A 23,145-nucleotide genomic window follows, 5' to 3' on the forward strand; every position below is an offset into this window, starting at 1 on the left:
CAGATCATTTTAAAGAAAGACATATGTCTTAAAATAGCATTTTTTCCTGAAAATAGCATAACAATTAATGGCAGTTTTCTATTCTTGTAATTTCTCTTTTCTAGCTTCTAATCGTAAAATGGCCACAAATGTGTGGCCACTATTGGCCACTGTCGCGAGTACCTACACCTTGAAATAAAGCCTGGTATCGGCCCAATACCTGGTATTGATACTTGCCCATCAATACTATATGAAGTGCTGAAAATTGATTCGGTATTACATGGACCATATACATCAGTTTAGTTTAGTTATATCGTTTAATATGTTGTTTTTTGTTATTATTTTTTTCATTATCTACACTTTAGATGAGGGCAATGAAATAGATTTTTTTTCGGCATACTCTTGAAGTTAATATATTTTAACAATCCACTAATATAATACCACAGACTGAGTATGCTTCACATCCACTGGTTCATTCCTCCGTGAAAGGGTGTGGTTGCAGGACACCCTGCGAGTGTGCTAACGGAAGCCCCAATGGCGCAAAGCCTAGACCACACACACATGTTGGTTTGACACATATGTGTCAATGCATCTGCTGGGCAGACCATAGGAGGTCTGAGCAACAATTAAATATTTAACAATATCCAGCATTCAGCAGTTTGTTCCATAGAAGGGCAGGTGTGTGTTTGTGCGTCTGTATTGGTACACAAATACAAATAATTCAGAACCCTGCAGAAATCAGCATGCCTTTTGAAACATTGTTTCTATATCATGTGATTAGGATGGACATCTAGGTGAAAGGATGGGAAAGATCATCATGGTGAAGGAGAAGAAGAGTGCGGCAGAATAGATGGAAAGGGCACAAGAGAGAGCTAAACACACACAAGATTGCATTCTTGGGAGATGAGCATGTCACCATGGCAACTGCATCTGAGAGTCACATGATGTGGAGGAGTGAGAGAGTGAGGGATAAGGATAGTTGAGAGAGTGAAAAAGAGAGGTGGAGTGAGAGGGTGGGGCGTGCCAGCAGACAGCAGAGGAACAGGAGGCTAATTAGAAAGAACAAATTCATGTGTGTGGATTTGCCTGTTTTGCTGCCTATATGATAACATATATGGCATGGAAGGAACAAGTAAAGGTGAGATGACAAAAAGACAGAAAGTTCAATTGTAAAGAGAGATGAAAGATGATTGAAAGAGAAAACGCTGGTCCAAAAATAGAAAAAAGGGAGGGGAGAACCAGACTGTTTTTTTTTATTTGTTTTTTTATGGCAAGCTCAGTATTGTTCATTCGATTTGACATGTCATCATTGCTCTCCTTTTTTATTAAAAAAAAAATTATATATATATATATATTTTTTTTTTATTTTTTTTTTTTTGTATGTGGGTGAGTATGTGTATGTGCGTGTGTGTGTGCGTGCGTGCGTGCGAGCGTGTGTGTGTGTATTCATCAGTTCACCTAAATAAAAAACCTAATAATATAATATAATAATAAATTGCCAAATGCAGAAACATCAAAGTAAGTTATCACGATGTAGTGGCTCTCGCTAACAGACAGAATTAAGTAACCAGAATTAGGTTAAAAAAATTCTATATACGTAGACCATGTTTCTATAAATTTTGATATTTGTTTTTTATTTGAGGCAGATATTTTTTCCATTAAAATGTGATTTATGAGGAGTTTAGACCATTGGTCGATATTCAGAGTTTGTTTATTTTTCCAGTTAACAAGAATTGTTTTTTTTGCGATAGTAAGGGCTACAAGTGTAGATTGAAATTGTTTATGTGGTAAGTCAGTTGTTGTTAGGTCGCCTAGCAAACACAAGTTTGGAGATAAAGGTATCCTACAGTCCAAAATAGCGGAAAGTTTTTCTAAGACTTTAGTCCAGAAATACATAACCGGCGTACATAACCATAAAGCATGAACATAAGTGTCTGTAGTGTTTTGTAAACATTGGAGACAAATGTCGGAGTCTGAGAGTCCCATTTTCTTCATCATATATTGAGTAACGTATGTTCTGTGAATAATTTTATATTGGATAAGGAGAACCAGACTGTTGATGGAGGTCACCTGTCAGATTTGTTTCTCATAGGTATCTGCTTGCTTTTACTGTTACATTGCATACACGTGCTCCATGGAGAAGTGCTCATGATGCAAACAAAATCAACTGCAATCACAAAAAATAAAGTCGATTAGAGTATTGTGATCTGAGCGGGAGGTTTGTCTGCAATACTTAAATGTGTATGTCATGAGACATTTTATAAAAACGAAGCGCTGCAATTATCCTGTGAAATTTCTTCTAAGTTCACTGACCCGCTATTGTTTTCTCAGTGTCCCATCCCCTGAGGGAGCGGTGAGCAGCAATGATTGCGCTTGGGAATCACATGGTGATCTAACCCCCCAATTCCAACCCTTTATACTGAGTGTCAAGCAGGGAGGCAATGGGTCCCATTTTTATAGTCTTTGTTATGACCCGGGTTCAACCCCGGGAACCCACAACCTCCCAGTCTCAGGGCGGACACTCTACCACAAGGCCACTGAGCTGGTTATGTGATACTGTATGTTGGTGGAACATAAGCCTGTGAACTGTTTAACCATGACAAACTTTACTCTCAGTCTGTTTGGACTGAAATGAACCCAAACAGTAAAATACAGTGTACCATGAAATTCCATTGTGATTCAAGCAGGATAACATTTGCCAGACAGGGACTGCTTTGCGATGGAAGAACTACTCAAGACTGAGGATCATGCTTAAGTTTTACTTTCTTGTGTTTTTCAATGAAAGGAATGATTCGATTATTTTTGGCTCAATACATAACACAGAAATGGAAACACTAACATCCTTACGAACAAATCCATTAATAACCAAAAAAGGAAAAGATTTTTTATTTTTTTATTTTTTTATTTTTTTTTACAGGAGAGCTCAGTATTGTTCATTCGATCTGACATCATCATTGCTCTCCTTTTTTATTTTTTATTTTTTTTAAAAATCCAACAAATCAATTAAAAAAAAAATTAATAAATGTTTTGTTTGTTTTTTTTTAAAAAGGAAAAGATTTAAGCACCAGGATTATTTTTTGCCTACTATATAATACATAGTCCCATGAATCACATAGAATTACTACGGAGCAAAAATAAATGTTTTTCATTTTATCAATGGCACCATGAGCATTAAGTATTTTACATTTTAAATGTTTCTTAAACCCCAATAGAGAAATAAACAGCTTCAACGCATCATGAAATTCATTTCAAATTTTCCATCCAAAACTGAAAAACAAATCTTTATTTTATGTTGGTCCTCACTTTTACTTGTTTCAAACTTTACTTTACTTGTTTACTTCTTTCCTTCTCTTAATTGAAAGAAATCCTGAAAACAAACAGGTAGTTCACTACAAGAAAAAAGCATTTCCAGTGTCTTGATTGCAATACACAATATCCGCACATTTTTAAATTCAAGATCCTATAAATAGTTAATTACTGGATCCTCTGCGACCAACCTTATTAGTTATCCTAATCACTTTTTTTCTGTAATTTAATTGGGTCTATACAAGCCAACGCATGTGTTACATTATCCTCCTAAACTCTTTTTCAAAGTCATGAGTGATACAATATATACATAGGGTACATATCGTTGGCCTCGGTGGAATCTTCATAGCTTCAAAATCATCACTTTTCACGAGAACCCAAAAATTGGATTTTTCTTCATACATTAACGTTAGCTTGGTTATTAACATGTAAAAAATAGCACCCGCGCGTGTGGACTGACCAATCGGATAGATATGAAAAAATGTGACATTTATCAAATTGTGACATAGCGATTTTGGCCCCGACGCCAGCGATTATAGCTCACTAAAACTGTGTGTATTAGATGCAAATGGCTCTGCTCATGATTACGCACCACAGCTTTCTTTCACAGAATGAGAAATAAGCAGTTTCAAGAGCGTTTATAGATTTGTGCTCAAGATTTTATACACTTTAAATTGGTAAATTTTGCATTTAAAAAAAAAAAAAACTGACACACGTACTACTATGGGAAAAAATGGGCTCATCTTCCACCTCTGACGTAAGCAGGCTCCCATACTAAATGTGGGCGTTCCCAAATCTGCCTAAAATAATCAGAAAACAAGCCTAGAAATAATGCTGAGTCTGTTTTGGAGAGATTGTACATTTTATTTTTTCCCCCGGCATCATTTTTAAGTCCAGAACTATACACAGGGATGTGATTTTTCCGCTAATTCGCGGAATTCCGCTTTTTTTTTTATCTCCCCCCAAAAAAAAAAAAAATCGATTTTTTTTTTTTTTTTTTTTTTTTTTTTAGTAGTAGTAGTAGTTCATTGTGTATGCACATGACTCCGACAGATAACATCTTCTGTTATAACAAAGACATTTGTGGTATGCTCTAATATGAGTTACTTTTCATTTGGTCATGATACAATTATTTGTTCATGAAATTTGAACTCTTCAACATTATTTATGTGTTAACTTAGTAATCACATTAGTTAGATATGATGATATTCTCAGTGATAGTTTTTAAAAGCAAAGGCAGTCCAATGTTTTTGAATGTGACTGATTTTGAGTTGACTAAAACTGCCATTTTATATGGGATAGTTCAATATACATTGAAAATTTATGCTGTTGTTTTGTCTATTTCTTTGTCATGTGAGTGCATTGAAAGTACTTAAAAACACGGAAAACCCATGAGCTAACTGGACCTAGCTGGGTGCCAGCGGCCCCCAGACCCCCGGCTAAATTTTCAGATAATTTCACTTTGGTCAAATCACATCCCTGTATACAATAAGTATCAATGTCCTGACCTTTAGAGAGGACCTTTAATGATGGTGTTTGTGCTATGTCATATACATGTATAAGTGTGAGATGATAAAGGAAATGAATACAAAACACAGCACAAAGCCCATCACCACCGCATGCACACAATGCACTCACATTCACACTACTGACCCTGTTCAATATGATTTGTTTATACAGCGCCCTTTGTCTGCTCAGTGCTTCTAAGTGTGTCTGTGGCCTTCTGCCCAGCACTTTAAAGTGTACAAATAGAAAACAGACTGTTTGTTCACATTGCACTGAACCTCATTCGCACACATCCAGATGCACACACACACTTCCCATATCAGGAGCTGTGTGGCTGTGAAAAGAGTGTTGGGAGCATCAATCACCAGGAGGAAGCTGAAGCTCAGCTTTAACCCACACAGTAGAAAAGAAAAAAAAAACGTTTATATCAAATCAAATCCATTCCAGTGGGATGGATTCAGTTGCCGAGTAGAAGCAGCCAGGAGCTTTACAGTAAATTGAAGGAGTTGTTCACGGTGCCTCAGCAGCTGAAAGAGGAGACTGTAAATTTGGTTAAAGCCTGGGAAATTGACATTACAAGTGCTCCTTTTTGTGCTTTCATTCAGTCACATTAGTAACACTTGAAGAATAAACTGCCTTCCAAAAGAATGGGATTGTGAATTTGGTCTGAAAATTATTCTGGTCTGTGAGTCTTTCCTTAATTCTCTCAAGTACTTTGTACAGTATTTCACATTCATATTCACCTAAACTAAGTAAAATGATATAATTATTTAAGTATGCATGGTTTTGGTGACATTGTGTATTTTGTTCTGCCATGAGATTTTTGTAATTTGACTTAATAAAGGTTGGAAAAAACTACATTGAACAATGCAAATTTGCCACTAGCAAGAATTGGAAGGGCAGGTTGGAATTTGCCCCGCCAAAAAGTACATTCTACAAATTTGCTGAAAAACTATGGACTGACGCACTCACCTTTAGTAAGGTGATGGGAAGAATCAAGTTTTGGTGACATTGTGTATTTTGTTCTGCCATGAGATTTTTGTAATTTGACTTAATAAAGGTTGGGAAAAACTACACTGAACAATGCAAATTTGCCACTAGCAAGAATTGGAAGGGCAGGTTGGAATTTGCCCCGCCAAAAAGTACATTCTACAAATTTGCTGAAAAACTATGGACTGACGCACTCACCTTTAGTAAGGTGATGGGAAGAATCAAGTTTTGGTGACATTGTGTATTTTGTTCTGCCATGAGATTTTTGTAATTTGACTTAATAAAGGTTGGGAAAAACTACATTGAACAATGCAAATTTGCCACTAGCAAGAATTGGAAGGGCAGGTTGGAATGTGCCCCGCCAAAAAGTACATTCTACAAATTTGCTGAAAAACTACTCACCTTTAGTAAGGTGATGGGAAGAATCAAGTTTGTGCAAAAAAAATAAATAAATAAACAAAACAAAATAGAAGCCCATCTGTGAAACTTAGTTGAGCGAATATTATGACTTGAGCTTGCGTGGCTTCTTCTGGAAGTGGCTCATAACACACGGCAGCAAAATGAATTCAAAACTCTACAGAAATATTTTGTCTGCCAGTATAAAGAAGATGCCACAAAACGGATCATAGAGCCTTTATCATGCAGAAACATAATGAACGGAAAATACTATCCAAACAACAAAGGAGTTCTTAGTGCCAACAGCATATCAGTCCCCCAACAAGCTACAACATGTTTTCAATATCCACTTATAATGATGAGTACTGTGCAGTGTTTGTCCTGAAAGCAGATCTCCTAATTTTATTATTAGTGGACCAGAATGGGCACATCCCATAATGTGTTGCCACAAGCTTGGATACTTTTTACTGAGTTGTGCATGTAGAGTGCTTAACCAAGACATCCTAAACTGACCAAAAAAGGATGCTTATTATGCAAATGAGTCTTGTTTTGCATCGACATTCATTGGCTTGGCTTCTTCATCACAGTGGTGTACTGGATGCAGTTTGCTGTAGCAGCGATAGCAGAGATATGTTCATGAGGGAGTGAAGATTAATGAATAAGGGATGACTATGTGACAAGGGGTTGTGACTTAGACACTGGGATTTTTCTTTTTAGGAAATATGAGACTGAGGTAAAAAAAAAAATGTATATAGGGATAATTGGAACATAACAGGCTCTTCAGCAGTAATGGCAAGGCTCATCCAATATGTATCTTTTCAGTATTTTAGTAACCTTTGTCTCAAATCAAGGGCATATTTCAACTTTAGGAATTAAAGAGGACACAAAGGGAAAGGAATAATGAGCTGGCTTGTCCATTTTTTACCGTGACCACGTCAAAGGTTGGCAGCAATTTGAAAAAGTCTTTGGTAAACCTGCTGTAATTATGTAGACACAATTGATGGAATTCCATTGTGGCCTGTACATTATGAAACCAGAAAAGCGTTGGTGGTATACATAGCATAGTCTATGGCACACAACACAACACAACACTGAATATTGTATTAAAAAAAAAAAAAAACAGGAATAACTTTAAGTTTTATTACACTTTAACAAGCCAATGTTTTTGTTTTTTTGTTTGAAACCTTGTACAAAACGAATTAGCATAAAAGCATTAAAATCTTTGTCTTGGCTCATTGTTGGTGTTTATATTAAATCCTCCATCTTCTCATTGGCATTAGATGAGACTTATACTGGAGAAGCAGATACCAAATCCTGTACAGCGACACAGCAGCAGCAACCTTTGGCAATTTACACCACAGTGGAGGCCGCATACTCGTGGTTTAGCAGCTGCAGATTCAGATATTTGCTGATTTTTTTTCTCAATTGATTATTATTATTTTTAGTCTTTTCATGCGAAATGATTATTAGCAGTTTAGTTTTAGACTGATTATGACGTTTTGACAAAATTGATGTTAATTAATGTTGGGCTACTTTGATGTTTGTGATACTTTTACATGACTTAATTTCCCCCTCCTTTGTCTCCGATTTAGGCGGATGCCAAGATGGTGTGTGACGTAGTTAGTCGTATGGAGGACACAGAGCCGTACTCCAGTGAGCTGCTTTCCTCCATGATGCGTCTCTGGTCCGACTCGGGGATACAGGAATGTTTCAGCCGTGCTCGGGAGTACCAACTCAACGATTCAGCGCAGTAGTACGTACACGTGTGTGTGTGTTTTCCCTCATTTATACTCTTTTTCATAACTACCATCTATCAGTATTTGTCATTATCAAATGTCAGCATCGCTTCATTCTCCCTGCCACATAATGAGTTTGTTGGGTTTGTGGTCTGTACATCAAACAAAGGATGGGCATTCAACTAAACGTCCTTGAGCAATTTTGGGCAAAAAAACTAAAATTAAAAAATAACCCCTTTTTTTTTCACAAAAAAAGTACTTCTTTTTCTGTTTTCCCCGTCCCTACTTTTAATAGAAAGCATTAAGTACAAATGACTGTAAAATCCCAAAACAAGTTTTAGTTTTAGTTTTTTTATTTTTATTTTCTGGAGAGCTCAGTATTGATCATTCGGTAATTTTACCGATTTGACTGGTCATCATCATTGCTGTCCTTTTTTTTATATATATATTTTTTTTTTGTATTTTTTTTTTTTTTTGTATGTGGGTGAATATGTGTATGTGCGTGCGTGCGTGCGTGCATTCATTAGTTCACCTAAAACCTATAAAAAAAAATAAAAAATCCCATACCGTTTCCCTAAACCGAACACTTCAGCCAGTCGTGAGGCCGTCAGGAAACCCGAGAAAGGACCAAAGAAAAAAAAGGAAAGTGAAATCCAGCACCGACCAGACACCACCCACCAGGCCACCAACCAGAGTCCTTCACCAACCCCAGAGACATCTAAATTTCAATAAATCAGGGAGACCTCAAAAGACCAAAGGAGAGACTGAGGAAAGGAAGGAAGGACAGACGAAGTTTTAGTTTTATCAAAAACATAATAAAATTAGCCCTATTGTCCTCGTGTAAAACTTAAAACTGTTGTTCAACTTTCTTTTAAAAGATAAACAGTTTGGCGTGTTTCCCTGAATACAGACGCTCCCCACCTTACGAACGAGTTACGTTCCGGACGATCGTTCGTAAGGTGAATTTGTTCGTAAGTTGCTTCAGTGCTATATTTTGTATTATAATTTATGTTTAAAGCCTATATAAGTATATTGAAGGTTTATATAAGTATGTTTAAGGCTTGTACAAACAAGTAACCTGCATTGGTTTGTACTGAAAAAAACTTTTAATAAAATGGAGAGAATACGTACAGTACTGTACTGTACTACGTATGTTAGAGAGAGAGAGCGAGAGACACACATACAGTATGTACATGTACGTAATAAGATAAATAAAATGAAGTTTAACTTACTTTTGGAAGATGTACTCGATGCTTAACTCTTTGACTGCCAGACGTTTTCAGAAAAGGGATGCCGTGGGTGCCAGCCGATTTTAAGCATTTTGACTGATCTTTCAAGGTCCATAGAAAATTATGTGTTTGGACTATGGAAACACACATACTACCAAATGAAAGATTGGACTCTCATCTTTCATCAGAAAAAAAAAAGTTTGTTTCTACCTTATTCCGTTTTTCAGTAATCAACAATAGAAAATGGTTAGTTTCACCTCTGTTTTGGAACAAACGTCTTTTAACGTCTTTGGCACTCCTCCATAGGATTTTACTAAACGTTATTTAACGTTTTTGGCAGTCAAAGAGTTAAGGAGATGATGGAGGAGGAGGAAGAGGAGGATTTTATATCATGAGAGATTCTTCGTCGTCGCTGGAATCGGCTTCAAAAGTTATTTCCTGCTTCATGGGGACCTGCGTTTCTTCCTCCTCCTCCTCGCCACGTTGCTCAGCCTCCAATGAGCTCTCACAGCGCCAATCGTCGGTATTAGCGGCGGAAAGAAGCACTACGCGCAATACAAAATCTAACTTACAGCATTTCTTTCCGAACATTTTTTCGAGATACTGTACGCGCAGACATGTTCGTATGTACCGTTGTTCGTAACTCGAATGTTCGTAAGTAGGGGAGCGTCTGTATATGGCAAGAACAAACATTTTGGCAGTGGTGCCGTATCATAAGTCTGTGTTTTTTCTGTGTATGCATTTTTGGGCAGGGAAGAGACATACCCTGCTGCATTTAACAACTTTTCCTTCCACAGTGAAAAACTGTCTCAGATGGAGCGCTTATCTTCAGGATAGAGAGGTATTTCTTGGCCAGGTTAGGGATCCTTGAAAAGCTGAATTCATGGCTCTTCCGCCACTGGAGTGGAACAGTGTCAGGGTCCGCCTCTGGCAGTAGCAGATAAGTTGCTAGTCCAGTTTGTCTCTGACTGGCCATGACTCTTCTTGAAGAAGAAGAAAGGTTTTTCTTCCTCTTGGGATCTGGCTGAGACTCTGTCTCTTCGCTGTGGTAAGATTTTGTCAGTGGGGAAAGACAGTAATTCACTGAGTCTTCTTTTGACCTTGTCTGGGTCAATGTAGGTTGTTTGGAACCTTGTGTCCATCAGAGAGCTCATTTCCAAGATTTCATCATTTACTGGGTCACTGTATTTTCTATCAAGGCTTCCCAGTATTTAATTTTGTCATTTCATTTTCTGAACTGCTTTTCCTGAGTAGTATTTTCATTTTTATTGCTTTATTAAGTCCAATTCTATGGCAAAAACCACAAGGAACATAAAGGCTTGTCTTGGTTTTGCCAACCACATCTGAATGATTTTCAAGACTTTTGGGAGATTATTCTGTGGACTGATCAGACAGAAGTTGAACTATTTGGAATGTCTGAGTCTGTTACAACTGCAGTTAATGTAAAAACTGCATGTCAGGAAAAAAACAACAACAGTCAAACATGGGGGTGGTAGTGTGATGGTCTAGGGCTGGTTTGCTACTACAGGAGCTGGATGACATGTTTTTTGTGATTGATGGAACCCTGATTTCTGCTCTTATACCAGAAAAGACTGAGAAAGAATGTTTGACCACAAGCTGAAGCTCATCTGCGTCACAACAATGATCGAAAACACAGCAGCAAACACATCTGATTCTGAGCAAGCCAATTTTCACTTTTTCATACTGGGCCATGTAGGTTTTGTTTTTCTCTCTTAATACTAAAATCCTTCTTTTAAAAAAACTTCATTTTGTGTTTACTTGGGTTGTCTTTGACTAATATTTAAAATTGTTTAATGATAGGAAATGCTTAAGTGTGTCAGTAAGGTGGGGGCTTTAGGACCCAGATGCGGGAAGGCAGGGCAAGGAGGCAGAGGTGCAGTCCAAAAAGACGTTTTAATATCTAATCAAAAAAAACCTAACTTCAAAATACAAAATAAACTGAACTAACAAAACATGAAGCTAAACATGACAAAACAACTAAGGCGAGACTAACAACATGACATGGATCCTGATCAGGCGAAGTGGTCAGCGTGACGTGGCGAAAGACTTACGACAGTTGCAACAGCAAAAATGAACCGACACAGACAGGGGGGAGACAACCGACTAAATACACCAACATTAATGACATGACAAGACACACCTGGCTGAGGGCACTGATTGGATGACACATGAGGGTAATGGGGAAAGGTGGACACAATCAGGGTTGACACAGACACCACACAAGGAAGGGCAAGTGACCTGAAACGAGAGGAGTCAGACTTTTCACAATAAAACAGGAAATGACATGACAAGGGGAACACACAAGGAAAACAGAGGCTAAACATGACATGGACTAAACAAGACTGAAAATAAACATGACAAAGTGCGAGAAATGTTGAGGAGTAAAGAAGATCCACATGTGGGAAGCAAGGCAGGAGTGCTGTCCAAAATAATTTTCCAGTAATATTTTTAATTATTTTTTTAAATGCCCCAAAAGGGGGGGGGGGGGGGGGGGGGAATAGAAAAAACAAAACTGATTCAAAGTAGCTAACAAAAAAACACACTAAACACCATGATATGGGGATGTGGCACCTGACAGGAACAACAAACAATGAACTGACAAGGACTAAATGAAAACAAGGAACTAAATACTGTACAACCAAACTGACGAGACAACGAGGAACACCTGGACAATAGTGACAGGCAGGTGAAGTCTTTTGAACCCTTGAAGCGTTCCATCCAACTGGTTCACAAAAAGGTTCAGGCTGGTGAGGTTTATGTGCACAACCCCTCAAAGACTTTGTCATTAGAACTGTGCAATAGCTTGTTTTTCAATCTAACTTTGTCCACATGAAAATAACTGGAATCCAACAAAACACAAAAACGTAACCAACAAGACGGAACACAAACCACTAGAAAACAAGACATAAAAACAAACAAAAACGAAATGTATTCGTAACAGTACAAATATCCAAAGTACAGATCATGACAGTAAACATAACAAAATGCAAATATTTTTTTCACCACTGTGACGACTGACTCCTTTCGTGGGAGCAAACTTTTCGTTCTCTGTAGCAGCAGCCATGTTGTGCTTGTCTATGATATGTGGATCTGTGACGGAAACACGTGGGAGGGCGGAAGCTACAGAAGCTCCGGGAGGTGAAACATGTACCACAGCAACATGAAAAAAAAACTCACATTAATGGTTAAAAAGTCAATAAAAGGCCTAGATAAAACATTTTTCATCTGCACTATTGATTTTTGAATACAATTTCTAGTACAAATCAAAAGTGCAGTACACACTCAAACACACACCACTAATTATTTCTAATTTTCTGAATGTGATCATACACAGGCTATTACCGCACACAGTCAATTACCATTACCAGTAGCGGGGCTGATTTATGCTGAGTGGCTGTGCGTGGGTGGAGATGGAGACAGCAGGAGAAAAGGCAGCAAACCAAGCGGGGGAGGGGGAACCTTTTACGTTAAGTGCCATGTTTGCGCATGTTGTCCTTGTTCAACTGTACGCCATAGATCCTGTGAAATGACATGCAGTGACGTGGGGGAAAAAAATGGATTGAGCATGAGGGAGGCACTATTTCTTCGACCGTGCCATGAGCACAGCACAGTAAATGGAAGATTCCAATCATAATGTGACTGATGAAGCATAATGAGAACTTGTTGTTTAAATTGGATTACTGACAGTTTTGACTGTCTCAATTAGATGTTGACTCATAAGAATAATGTCGTTTGATAACTTTGGCTAATTCTGATTGTAGTCTAACCAAAGAACCATCCATCCACACCCTGAACTGGTTGCCAGCCAATCGCAGCCAAAGAACCATAAGTAATAAAATAAACTTGTTTTGTTATTCTGGTATTTCTTACTGGGGGCAACATGGCAGACTAGTGTCCGTCCGTCCGTCCGTCTTCTTCCGCTTATCCGGGGTCGGGTCGCGGGGGCAGCAGCTTTAGCAGGGAAGCCCAGACTTCCCTCTCCCCAGCCACTTCAGCCAGCTCATCCGACGGGACCCCAAGGCGTTCCCAGGACAGCCGAGAGACATAGTCTCTCCAGCGTGTCCTGGGTCGTCCCCGGGGCCTCCTGCCGGTAGGACATGCCCGGAACACCTCCCCAGGGAGGCGTCCAGGAGGCATCCGAACCAGATGCCTGAGCCACCTCAACTGGTTCCTCTCAACGTGGACAGACTAGTGGTTAACAGGTAAAATATTTTTGGGCAACACACATTTTTCACCAGACAAAAACTTGACTAGTCTTGACTAAAACACTCATAAATAACCAATAACTGGGACTAAATCCGTATGCATTTCCGTCGACTAATGAAGACGAGACGAAAATGTATTCCACTTAATAAAAACGGGGCTAAACTCTATGGACAGACAGGATGTGGATTCTTGGTGAAAGGTTAAAAAATTATAGTTATAACGTAACATTAATCCAACAGCTATAACGTTCCAACAATAATGTTAATCCGGCCGCTAACTAATGCTGGATAACCACTGATCTGGCTATCTTGCTCCTCCCATCTCGCGAGTATAAACTGTACGGTATACGTACAAATTAGACATATACAGCTTGTAGGCAGTTTGTATGGGGGCGGGGTGGAATTTTTGTGGCGGGGTAACAAGTAAAATAATAATAAGAATAAAATAACAAGTGGCCAGTATGTGCTGCTTTGAAGACACCTTTTTTCTTTTATCACTCTTTTCCTTAGACCCCAATATTATGAAAATACGTTTATTTACATTCAACAGTGTAACAATTTGACAAAACAATTTGGCAAACTATTTACAAATGTGTGCAACCGTGGTACTATTTACAATTGTGTGGATGTTTCAAATACAGTTTTTCTTTTTGTAACACTCCCCTGCGTGTAAGTCGACGCAGCAGGATTTGCACAACAGATTAGTTTCACTGCGATGGCTCCTTCTCGTCCAGACGATACACTTTCTTGCCGGTCTTTTTTTCCGGGGAATAGCAAGTATATACTGCAGTGTGTGTTTGGCCATGTTGCCATCAAGTCTACTCTCAGGATCATGATACGGTGACGTTGCGGTGACGTTACGTCTGGCTTCCTCATTGTCCTTCAGTTCCTATACCGGGTGGTTGATCCATCTTATCCGCTCCATTCATGGTGGCATCGTAGTCCATAACCAGTGTCTTCTCCGTGATCAGACTGTACCCACTCCTCCAATGAATATGCATTGGACTCGGGGCACTCTTAGTCGTCTGATTGAACGTCCGCCTGAGCGTGCTCGGTTGTGCTCCGCGTTTTCCGGCGTTAGCATCGCTAGCCGGTGAGGCTTTATGACGTGATCAAAGCCGCCGCGTCAACGCTTCCAACTTCGGCGTCAACCTCGGAGTCACCATCATCATCATCGTCGTCATCAATGTGCTCTTTAGCATTGGTCGATGCTTTTCGTCTTTGAAAAAAATGCTCAAGCGTGAGCTGCTTGCAACCGGTCGCCATTATGGCTTCCTCAGCCATTGTCCCCTCAACACTCTAGCTCCGCCTCACGTCTTCTACTGACGCCTACCCAATCTTGTCCAAAGAGAGTCATCGCTGCCATCTAGGGGCCAAAAATAGGCATTATACTAACTAGATCTGCTTGATACTTTCAGCACAGATGGCCAAGGCCCACCCCCACCCCAAAATAAACTTGGTGAACGTCTTTTAACGTCTTTGGCGCTCCTCCGTAGGTTTTTACTAAACGTCATTTAACGTTTTTGGCAGTAAAAGAGTTAAAGAAAATAGTGGTTTTTTAATGTTTGTATTTTATTTTTCAATACAATCTTTTACAATGCCAATACTTGTTTCAATGTCAATACAGCTTTTCCACAATTACATTTTTTTTTTGTGGCTCCATACAATATTAGATTTGCCAGAGGCATCTTTTGTTGAATTACAGTTATAATTATTTAATTTAAAAAAAAAAAGTTTTCCTCCTGTAAACTGAAATCCTCTTGTTTATGTTTAACAAATTAAAACATCATAAATCATGCTGTTTCTTCTAAGTACTGTCTCAAATGTTCTCCAATTTCGATACTGTAAATCTATAGAATCGTATGCCAAGAAAGGTTTCTTGGGAGGAGCAATATGGCGGCCTTGCGGCTTCAATTGTCTTGGCTTATCGGCTATCCAGTCATACATTCAGATAGGTGTGGCTAACTTACTGGAGCCATAGCCACTTATTGATATACTGTAATTGTGTGTGTGAAGTTGTTTTTCATCAAAAAGATGAGAGAACATTTTATGTGAAATAGTTTTAGATCCGAAATGCTGCTGACCAAAAAAAATGTAGAGGGGAAATAATTGTCCTGACTAAAACTAGATTAAAATGGCAGTTTTCTGTTGACTAAAACTGGACAAAAAAAATTCTGTTTCACATATGCTTAAAGTTATGAAGCTGTGGTTAAATACATGAATGGATGAGTGGTTGTGTGTTGTTATACAAAACTTTGAAACATTATTCTAATTGTTATGATTTATTTATATTCATTTATTTATAAGTGCTTGAGCTTAACCACAAAGTTAATGCCTCATGTCCCAGTGACCCCTTCATTTAACGTTAGCTCATGTGGAAAATGACAAGTCGACAACGATGTAAAAATTGACTAAACAGTTTTAACTGGAGTCAGTGACGGTGTAGTGGTTTACTTGTCTGGGTTCAATTCCCACTCGTTCGCGGTGTGAGGGGGAATGTGCCCTGTAATTGACTAGGGACCAATCCAAGCCAGGGTGTAGTTTCCTTTGCCCAAAGTCAGGGAAATAGCCTCCAACCCCCCGTGAACATAAACAGGAGGAGCAGTATGGAAAATGATGTATGGACACTTTCAAGGTGCTGAGAAATGCCAACAAGAGTTCTGGTGAGCTCCACTTCCTGCCGCGGGAAGCTTTCACCCTGCAGCAGATTCTCTCCATTCGAGATGTAGTGCAATCAATCCTCAAACTGCATCCTTCCCACTTTGACGTTTGTCCCATCCTTAGACGCTCATGGCGGCCCTCTAGTGGCCACAGGGGGTTTAGCAGCCGCTTGTGTGCCAAATCATTGACATTTGAAGCTGACGTGAAGCCTCACAGCAACATCATGTGCAGTATATTCTACTTGCACAGACAGGCTACTTTGCGTACGGGCCACCTCAATAAAGGATCAGACCAAACTCATCTCCGGAAAGAGTCACTGGTTAAAATCAATGAATAAGAATCGGGAAATAAAACAAAGCAAGTGTGAGGGCCACATAAAATAGAATAAATGACATGGATAGGGCAGATCCCATAAGAAGAGACGCAAGAGATTTGAAGAAGTGAAAACAAATTCTAAAAATAGACTAAAAAAATCCTGTGCCTGATGAAGTCAAGACGAATAATGCTTACATGTGAACGCCACTTAGTTCCATATGGCCAGTGATCAATTGAAGCAACATTTGCACTCGTGTGAGCGTGTCTGCGACACACACACATGCACAACATCCGTGTGTGCTAAATGTCACATTAAAGATTGATGGCAGCTTCCTGTTGTGTTCTGGCCTGTGGAGTCTCTGTTTGTGTGTGACTCATATCTAACCCCAGATAGGTTAACTTTTGCCGTCATATGCTGAATCCTTGATGCTTGAAACAATGCAGTAACAGTAATTAAAGATTTCGAGGAATATTAAGGTTCTGTTTTAAAGAGGAAGCCAACTCCCCAAAAATATTGTTGACAATAATATGTTCAATGCAACCCCACTAGTCTAAATATGGTATTCTGGTTAACATTGCGTTAGTAGAATATGAATTAAGCAGCAAAATCCACACTTTTTATCAATTGACAATTCCAAAATGATGTCACAAGTCAAAATGGCGGTTTTGTGCTGCGTTTGAAGGCAGATTTCCCAGTTCTAAATCGTTTGAGGCAAATGTAAACAATAAAGATAGCTGATTCCAATAAATTGTTTGTTGTTCTGGTTAATGCAGTCATTTCAAATCACGTTGTGTCACGTGAACATATAACGTGTCCAAATGGGAAAAATCCGATTTCCCAGTTTCCTCGAATGCAGCATGTTCCCTGCTCATTGAAAAGCATTGGACTTTGGATCGTTGTCATTTGATTTGTGAGGATTATTTTGATTTGAAATTGTGATAAAGTGTTGTTTGACTACTGTAAAAACATGCCTGGTTTGGATGATAGTCACAGGCAAAAGCAATACAATCCGCCGTCGAAAATGAAACGTTGCATTGTGGAAATAGCAGAAATGCCCGCATGTTCGGAATTGTCAACATCAGAAGGCGGACATTTTTCCACTTACTGTCGACTGAAGATGACATCAGTGTTGCTCAGGTCTCAAGTAACAACCAATCACAGCTCAGCTTCAGAAAACAGTTGTGATTGGTCGCCTTAGCCCTGAGCAACTCTGATGTCATCTTCAATCGACAGCAAGTGGCAAAATGGCCGCCACCTGAGATGGATAAAAATGGCTGTATTTTGATGCATAACTCATATTATACAAATGTAATATTAATCAGAATGTCATGTTTAGACTAGTGAGGTTACATATAACATATTATTGTCAATAAATGTTTAAGGTTGACTTCCTATCTAGGGGCATGCATATTGCATATCGTCGCTGCTATGTGAAAAACACTTTTTTTTTCCCCTTTTTTAACATTTTAACATTTTTGGGACGTCTGCATTCAGTTTCATCCCCAAAACATGAAAATGTAAAAAATGACAAAAATGGACGTAAGTGCTTTTCACATAGCAGTGACAGTATGTGTAATGTATGTTATGTACGAAAGCAGAAAGTTCTATTTTATGAGTACTGCCTGAAGCCTCCTCAACCCCTTTATCTAAATGGTTGCATGTTGACCTATTTACCACAATGCACATATGCTTATGTGTGAGTATGTCATTATTTCCCTTTATAGTGTTGATGGATTCAGATAGGGATGTACATTGTACAGCATCGACCATAGGATCGCTTGTTCGTGAAGTATCTTATTTAACTCACAGTCACTCTTTTACGTTTGAATGAAACTAATTTAATTGATTATACTCATTATTTATGCCGTCAAAACATTTTGATAACAGTCTCCGTCCTGCGTATCTCCTCATCCACCCAGTGTTCAGTTATCACATTCATTGTTGTTACATTGGGTCACAACCTTGTGCATATAATCTGCCACATCCAGAAGATTCTCGGCGCGGTTAAGGTTTCGATCAATGTGTGTAAATAATTTCTCATTCTTCCTGAACCACTCTTCCACAAAACAAACCCAATGAAACCTCCCAGCTGTCTCAATCTTCGGAGAAGAGAATGTGATGTATGGAAATGTTCTTGCTGCATTTGTAGATTGAATGATGATACAGTACAATATATACTACAAAACGGCTATAGTTGTTGATCATAGTTCTGAACACAATTTTAGCTGATTCAGCAGTTTGTTTTGTTGTTTTCTTTGATTAATGCAAATCAATAAGTTGCCAGTTCTAATGATTTTTATTTTTATTCCACTACGATGGAATACCACTGCTGAAATGATTTTTTGATAAATGAGAAGCTGCTCACTGCTTTTGTTAGGTTCAATTACTGGCCCATACACATCTTATTAAAACACATTAACACTTATTTCACCGCAACAATCTGCATTAAATAAAGCATTTTCGAGTAAAGCATTGTTGGTAAGCCTCACTTTTCATCAACAAGATTATACAGTAAGAAGTTATTTTAAAATCAAGCGTGAAGTATTGTGCTGCTCATTACCTTTAAAAGCCATCAGTTCCTCACTGCTGCTCTTGCGGGCTATGTATGGAGCCACAACACTGACAGTGAGATTTGGTATTGGAAAAAAATTGTCATTGTGGAAAAAGCTGCATTGACATTGAAACAAGTATTGGCGTTGTAAAAGGTTATATTAACTCATTCACTGCCATTGACGGCTATAGACGTCATAAATTCATTTTAACTATTTCTATTAGCTTAACATTTTTTTCCCACTTTTGCTAACAAGAGTATGAAAAACAATATTTTTTTGGGGTAATTTTTTTTAGAGCAGATTTTTAAAAATTGTGATTAATTGTGAGTTAACTAGTGAAGTCATGCGATTAATTATGATTAAAATAATTTAATTGCCTGACGCCCCTAATTTAAAAAAAAAAAAATCTTTTTAAAGAAATTCAATAAAATAATTAAAAAAAAAATTACATTTTTAATCTTTTTTTTTTTTTAAAGAAAAGATTATCAAAAATTAGGGGGGTCAGGCGATTACAATTTTTAATCGTAATTAATCGCATGACTTCACTAGTTACCTCATGATTAATCACAAATTTGATATCTGTTCTAATACAATAAAAACATTCTAGGTTTTCATACTCTTGTTAACAAAAGTGGGAAAAATGTTAAACTAATAGAAATAGTAATTTTTGACCTCTATAGCCGTCAATGGCAGTGAATGAGTTAAAAAGTAAAATACAGACATAAAAAATCCACTATTTTCTTTAAGCATATTTTATATATTTTGATATATTATGATGTCTTTTTCAATGCCAATCTACAGATTATTATTATTTTTATACTTTTTTTTGAGTGTCACAGGTTTTCAGCTTCAACTCTCTGGTCTTCAGTTTCAGTTCTCTTTTGTTCAATTTCAACTAATTAGCAGTATTTTAACGTGGAGGGGGAAGGGGCGGGGTTGGGGGCGGGGCTTTGAGCACGAGAACGCACTTTCAGCTTTTCAGGAGAGGAGAGAGGAGAGCACGTCGGCTAAAGGCAATACCGAATTCACTGCGGCAAATAGTCTGAGGCTCATGGATACAAGTTCACCAGGAACTAAACTGCCTGTAAGTCTGTGTTTTCTACATATAACCTTGTGGCGTTTAAACCACCATGTTTGAAATTACTTTATGCATCATGTCATGCTAATTTAGCAAATGTGCTAAGTGGTTACTACAGAAACATTAACACTTGGGAATTCCTGGTGAACTTGTATCCAAAACACTGCCAATAAGTTAAAACTGAAAAAAAAAACAGAAGTGAAACTGAAAACCAGAGTTGAAACTGAAAACCTGTGGCACTCGAAAAAAAAGAGTGTAAAAAAAAAATCTGCAGATTGGCATTGAAAGTGACGTCATAATACAAAAAAATATGCTTAAAGAAAAGTGTTGTTTTTTATGTCTGTATTTTATTTTTCAATACAACCTTTTACAATGCCAATACTTGTTTCAATGTCAATGCAGCTTTTTCCACAATGACATTGTTTGTTTCAATACCAAATCTTACTGTCAGTGTTGTGGCTCCATAACTATGTAATTCATTTTTGCTGATAATGACTCATCATGTTTATTAGATATGTGCATGTCAATTCTACAAGGGGATCGATCTACAAGATTGCCCATGACTGACATTTAGTGGAAAAAAACAACCACAAGGTGTTCTAATTAATTTGTTAATTTGGATTTCATCTAAAACATCTGGATCGTTATCTATGTATTGTATTTTCATACACAAAAAAAAATCCACTCATGCAAATAAATGTGTTGCATGGTGTACAGCATCTGGTGAATTAAATGTAGAAGGCTCTGATTCAAGTGCTGATGTGTCGCTGATCAAACTGACAGTGTTGATAAGAGAAAGGCGTGACTGCCATATCAAAATTAATGATCTGATGAGATTAAAATGGATTCAGGTTTATTTAATCTTTTTCTTTCCTAATGAGGTTCTTTTTGCTGCAAATTTTGGAATCACTTAGAAAGGGATTATTTCATCACTAGCACCTCATTAAAGATCATAAATACATTAATCTAGGTATTTTTCTATGTATTTTGGTAATAATGTGAAATACTATTTCATTGCACATTGTTATTATAATTTGTGGAATCACACCTGTCACCAGAGGCCCGAGCACATTGACACCAAAGAACGTAGCCGTCATTGTAATGTGGAATGGTAGAGATTAGAGTGCTGAAAGTGTATACCAAACTATACACCTTAAAACTTGCAGGCATTATTTAAAAAGTGTTAAGCCTACACACACGTACTGTATGCATCATTCCCACTTCACAGAAAACCCTTTCATCTGGCTGGCTGTTGATTGAAATTACACTGCCATAAGTGACACATTCAGAGGACATGTCACACTACCCTCCCACGCCGAAGGTCATACATCCAAGCCTGCTTGAGGACTGCAGCAACTTGCTACACAAATAATGTTGGCTAACATGCAAACGCAACTAAGTAAGTGTTGAATGAGCTGTTCTGGCCAGCATAACAAAATGGTGCAGAGCAGGATGGAGATATAGAATTGATGTCTGAAAAAAGCCATGGCTTTGTGTTTGTAATTATTTTTATCTTCAAACACGACAAACAAGCAGCAAAGTTGAAAAGTGCCAGGTAGTATTTTTACTGTTACACCAGATAGTTGTTTTTATGTGATGTTACCAAACATTGTATTGTCCTTCATCTGTTCAGCTATTTATTCTTTTTAGGAGAAAACTAAAACAGTGCACTGTTAATTAGTAGTATGAGTCGGAGTGGATTCAAAATAAGCATCCCATCTCAAAGGAATATTTTATTTATGGCTTTCTCCCATATTATCTTGTATTGTTATGCTTCAATGTGCGTGTCTGTGTACAGTCGCACGGATCACCATTTGTATCTTTTATATTTTACCTTGATCTTGTTCTTCCATTCATAGGGAGTTAAGTCTGCATCCATCTCAAAAGGTGCTGAAGCCAAACCACCGTTTATAAATAAATTGACAGACTTATTACACACGATGGATGCAGATGGCAAAATTTCCTTGTCGTCGCCGCAGCTCTTCCATCTTCCCGCTTAACTATCTGTCAACTCAGACCAATGAAAATGTAAATGTTTCTGAATCGTAAACAGCAGAGACGACGACTTCACCGGTCTGCAATGACAAAAGAATGGAATGGATTTTATGACTACCGACAGTATTATATCATATTGTATATCTAAATTTGTGTACAGAAGGTGTGGCTGAATCACTTTATCATCTGCTCTCACTTCAACCTTGAGTCATCAAACCACCAAGTAGTTTATTTTTCATTGTTTGTATGGCAGAGGTTTGTGCTCTACCGCTTTAGATGAGTTACTAACTACTTTACAGCAGTTGAATAATTGTTGCCGACTAAAACATTAACTACTGCAGTAGTTATCCAATGATTATTCAGTGGATTGGTCTTACACATTGGCTTGATTATTTCTTGTTTTTGTTTTGCACATGGGAGAATTCTTATATCTTAAATATTCTTTAGTATAAAATTACATTGAGGGTCACTTAAAGATACTGTAATTTAAGGGTACCATTAACAGTAGCAGTCATTCAGTAGTCTGATTTCATTCATTTCTTGTCATGTAATATTTTTTATATTTTTTGGTCCCTGAATTTTAGAATTCTTATTCAAGAAATATTGCTTTGCTGAATATTTCAGTTCGTTTTGTCAAACCAATTTCCATACTTGTGTGATAAAGTTTATAAATAATGAGTTGCTTGTTTGACATTCTTATTTTAAAACACCCTAAAGCAGATAAATGTCTTCTTTAATGCGCAGCTACCTAGACAGCCTTGATCGGATCGGTGCCACCGACTACCAGCCGACAGAGCAGGACATTCTGAGGACCCGGGTGAAGACTACGGGCATTGTGGAGACACATTTCACCTTCAAAAACCTGCACTTCAGGTACGAGTACATTCAATTGAAAAGTGACTCAGTGCGCACACAAAAACAGTGACGATATGGCTTATTCCCTACGACCCTGCTAGTTACTTTATTGAAACGCCTTTATTGCAGTTGTAGTCTGTAAAAAATGAGCATATTATCCGATGTTGTGATTGCTCATCGTTTGAAAGAGATGTGAGGGAATTACAGCACGGAGCTGTGCGAATGAAGACAGATTGGGTTTGCTTATTATTTGCATGTGTGCATATTCTCTAGGTGTATACAGACATACACTCACATTGCACAGTCTAATAAGATCCACA

General features: G+C 38.0%; 1 protein-coding gene across 2 annotated transcripts in view; it reads left to right on the forward strand.

Moving 5' to 3' along the window:
• LOC144053391 (guanine nucleotide-binding protein G(o) subunit alpha) overlaps positions 1–23,145 on the forward strand; it is a 99,502-nt gene that overhangs the window by 57,953 nt on the left and 18,404 nt on the right. For both annotated transcript variants that reach the window (XM_077567793.1, XM_077567792.1), the window contains exons 4-5: positions 7,770–7,930; positions 22,715–22,843. In XM_077567793.1, the coding sequence (XP_077423919.1) occupies positions 7,770–7,930; positions 22,715–22,843 (290 nt within the window). The remainder of the gene's footprint in view (positions 1–7,769; positions 7,931–22,714; positions 22,844–23,145) is intronic.

The sequence above is a fragment of the Vanacampus margaritifer genome, chromosome 6, assembly GCF_051991255.1.
Source record: "Vanacampus margaritifer isolate UIUO_Vmar chromosome 6, RoL_Vmar_1.0, whole genome shotgun sequence".
NCBI lineage: Eukaryota > Metazoa > Chordata > Actinopteri > Syngnathiformes > Syngnathidae > Vanacampus > Vanacampus margaritifer.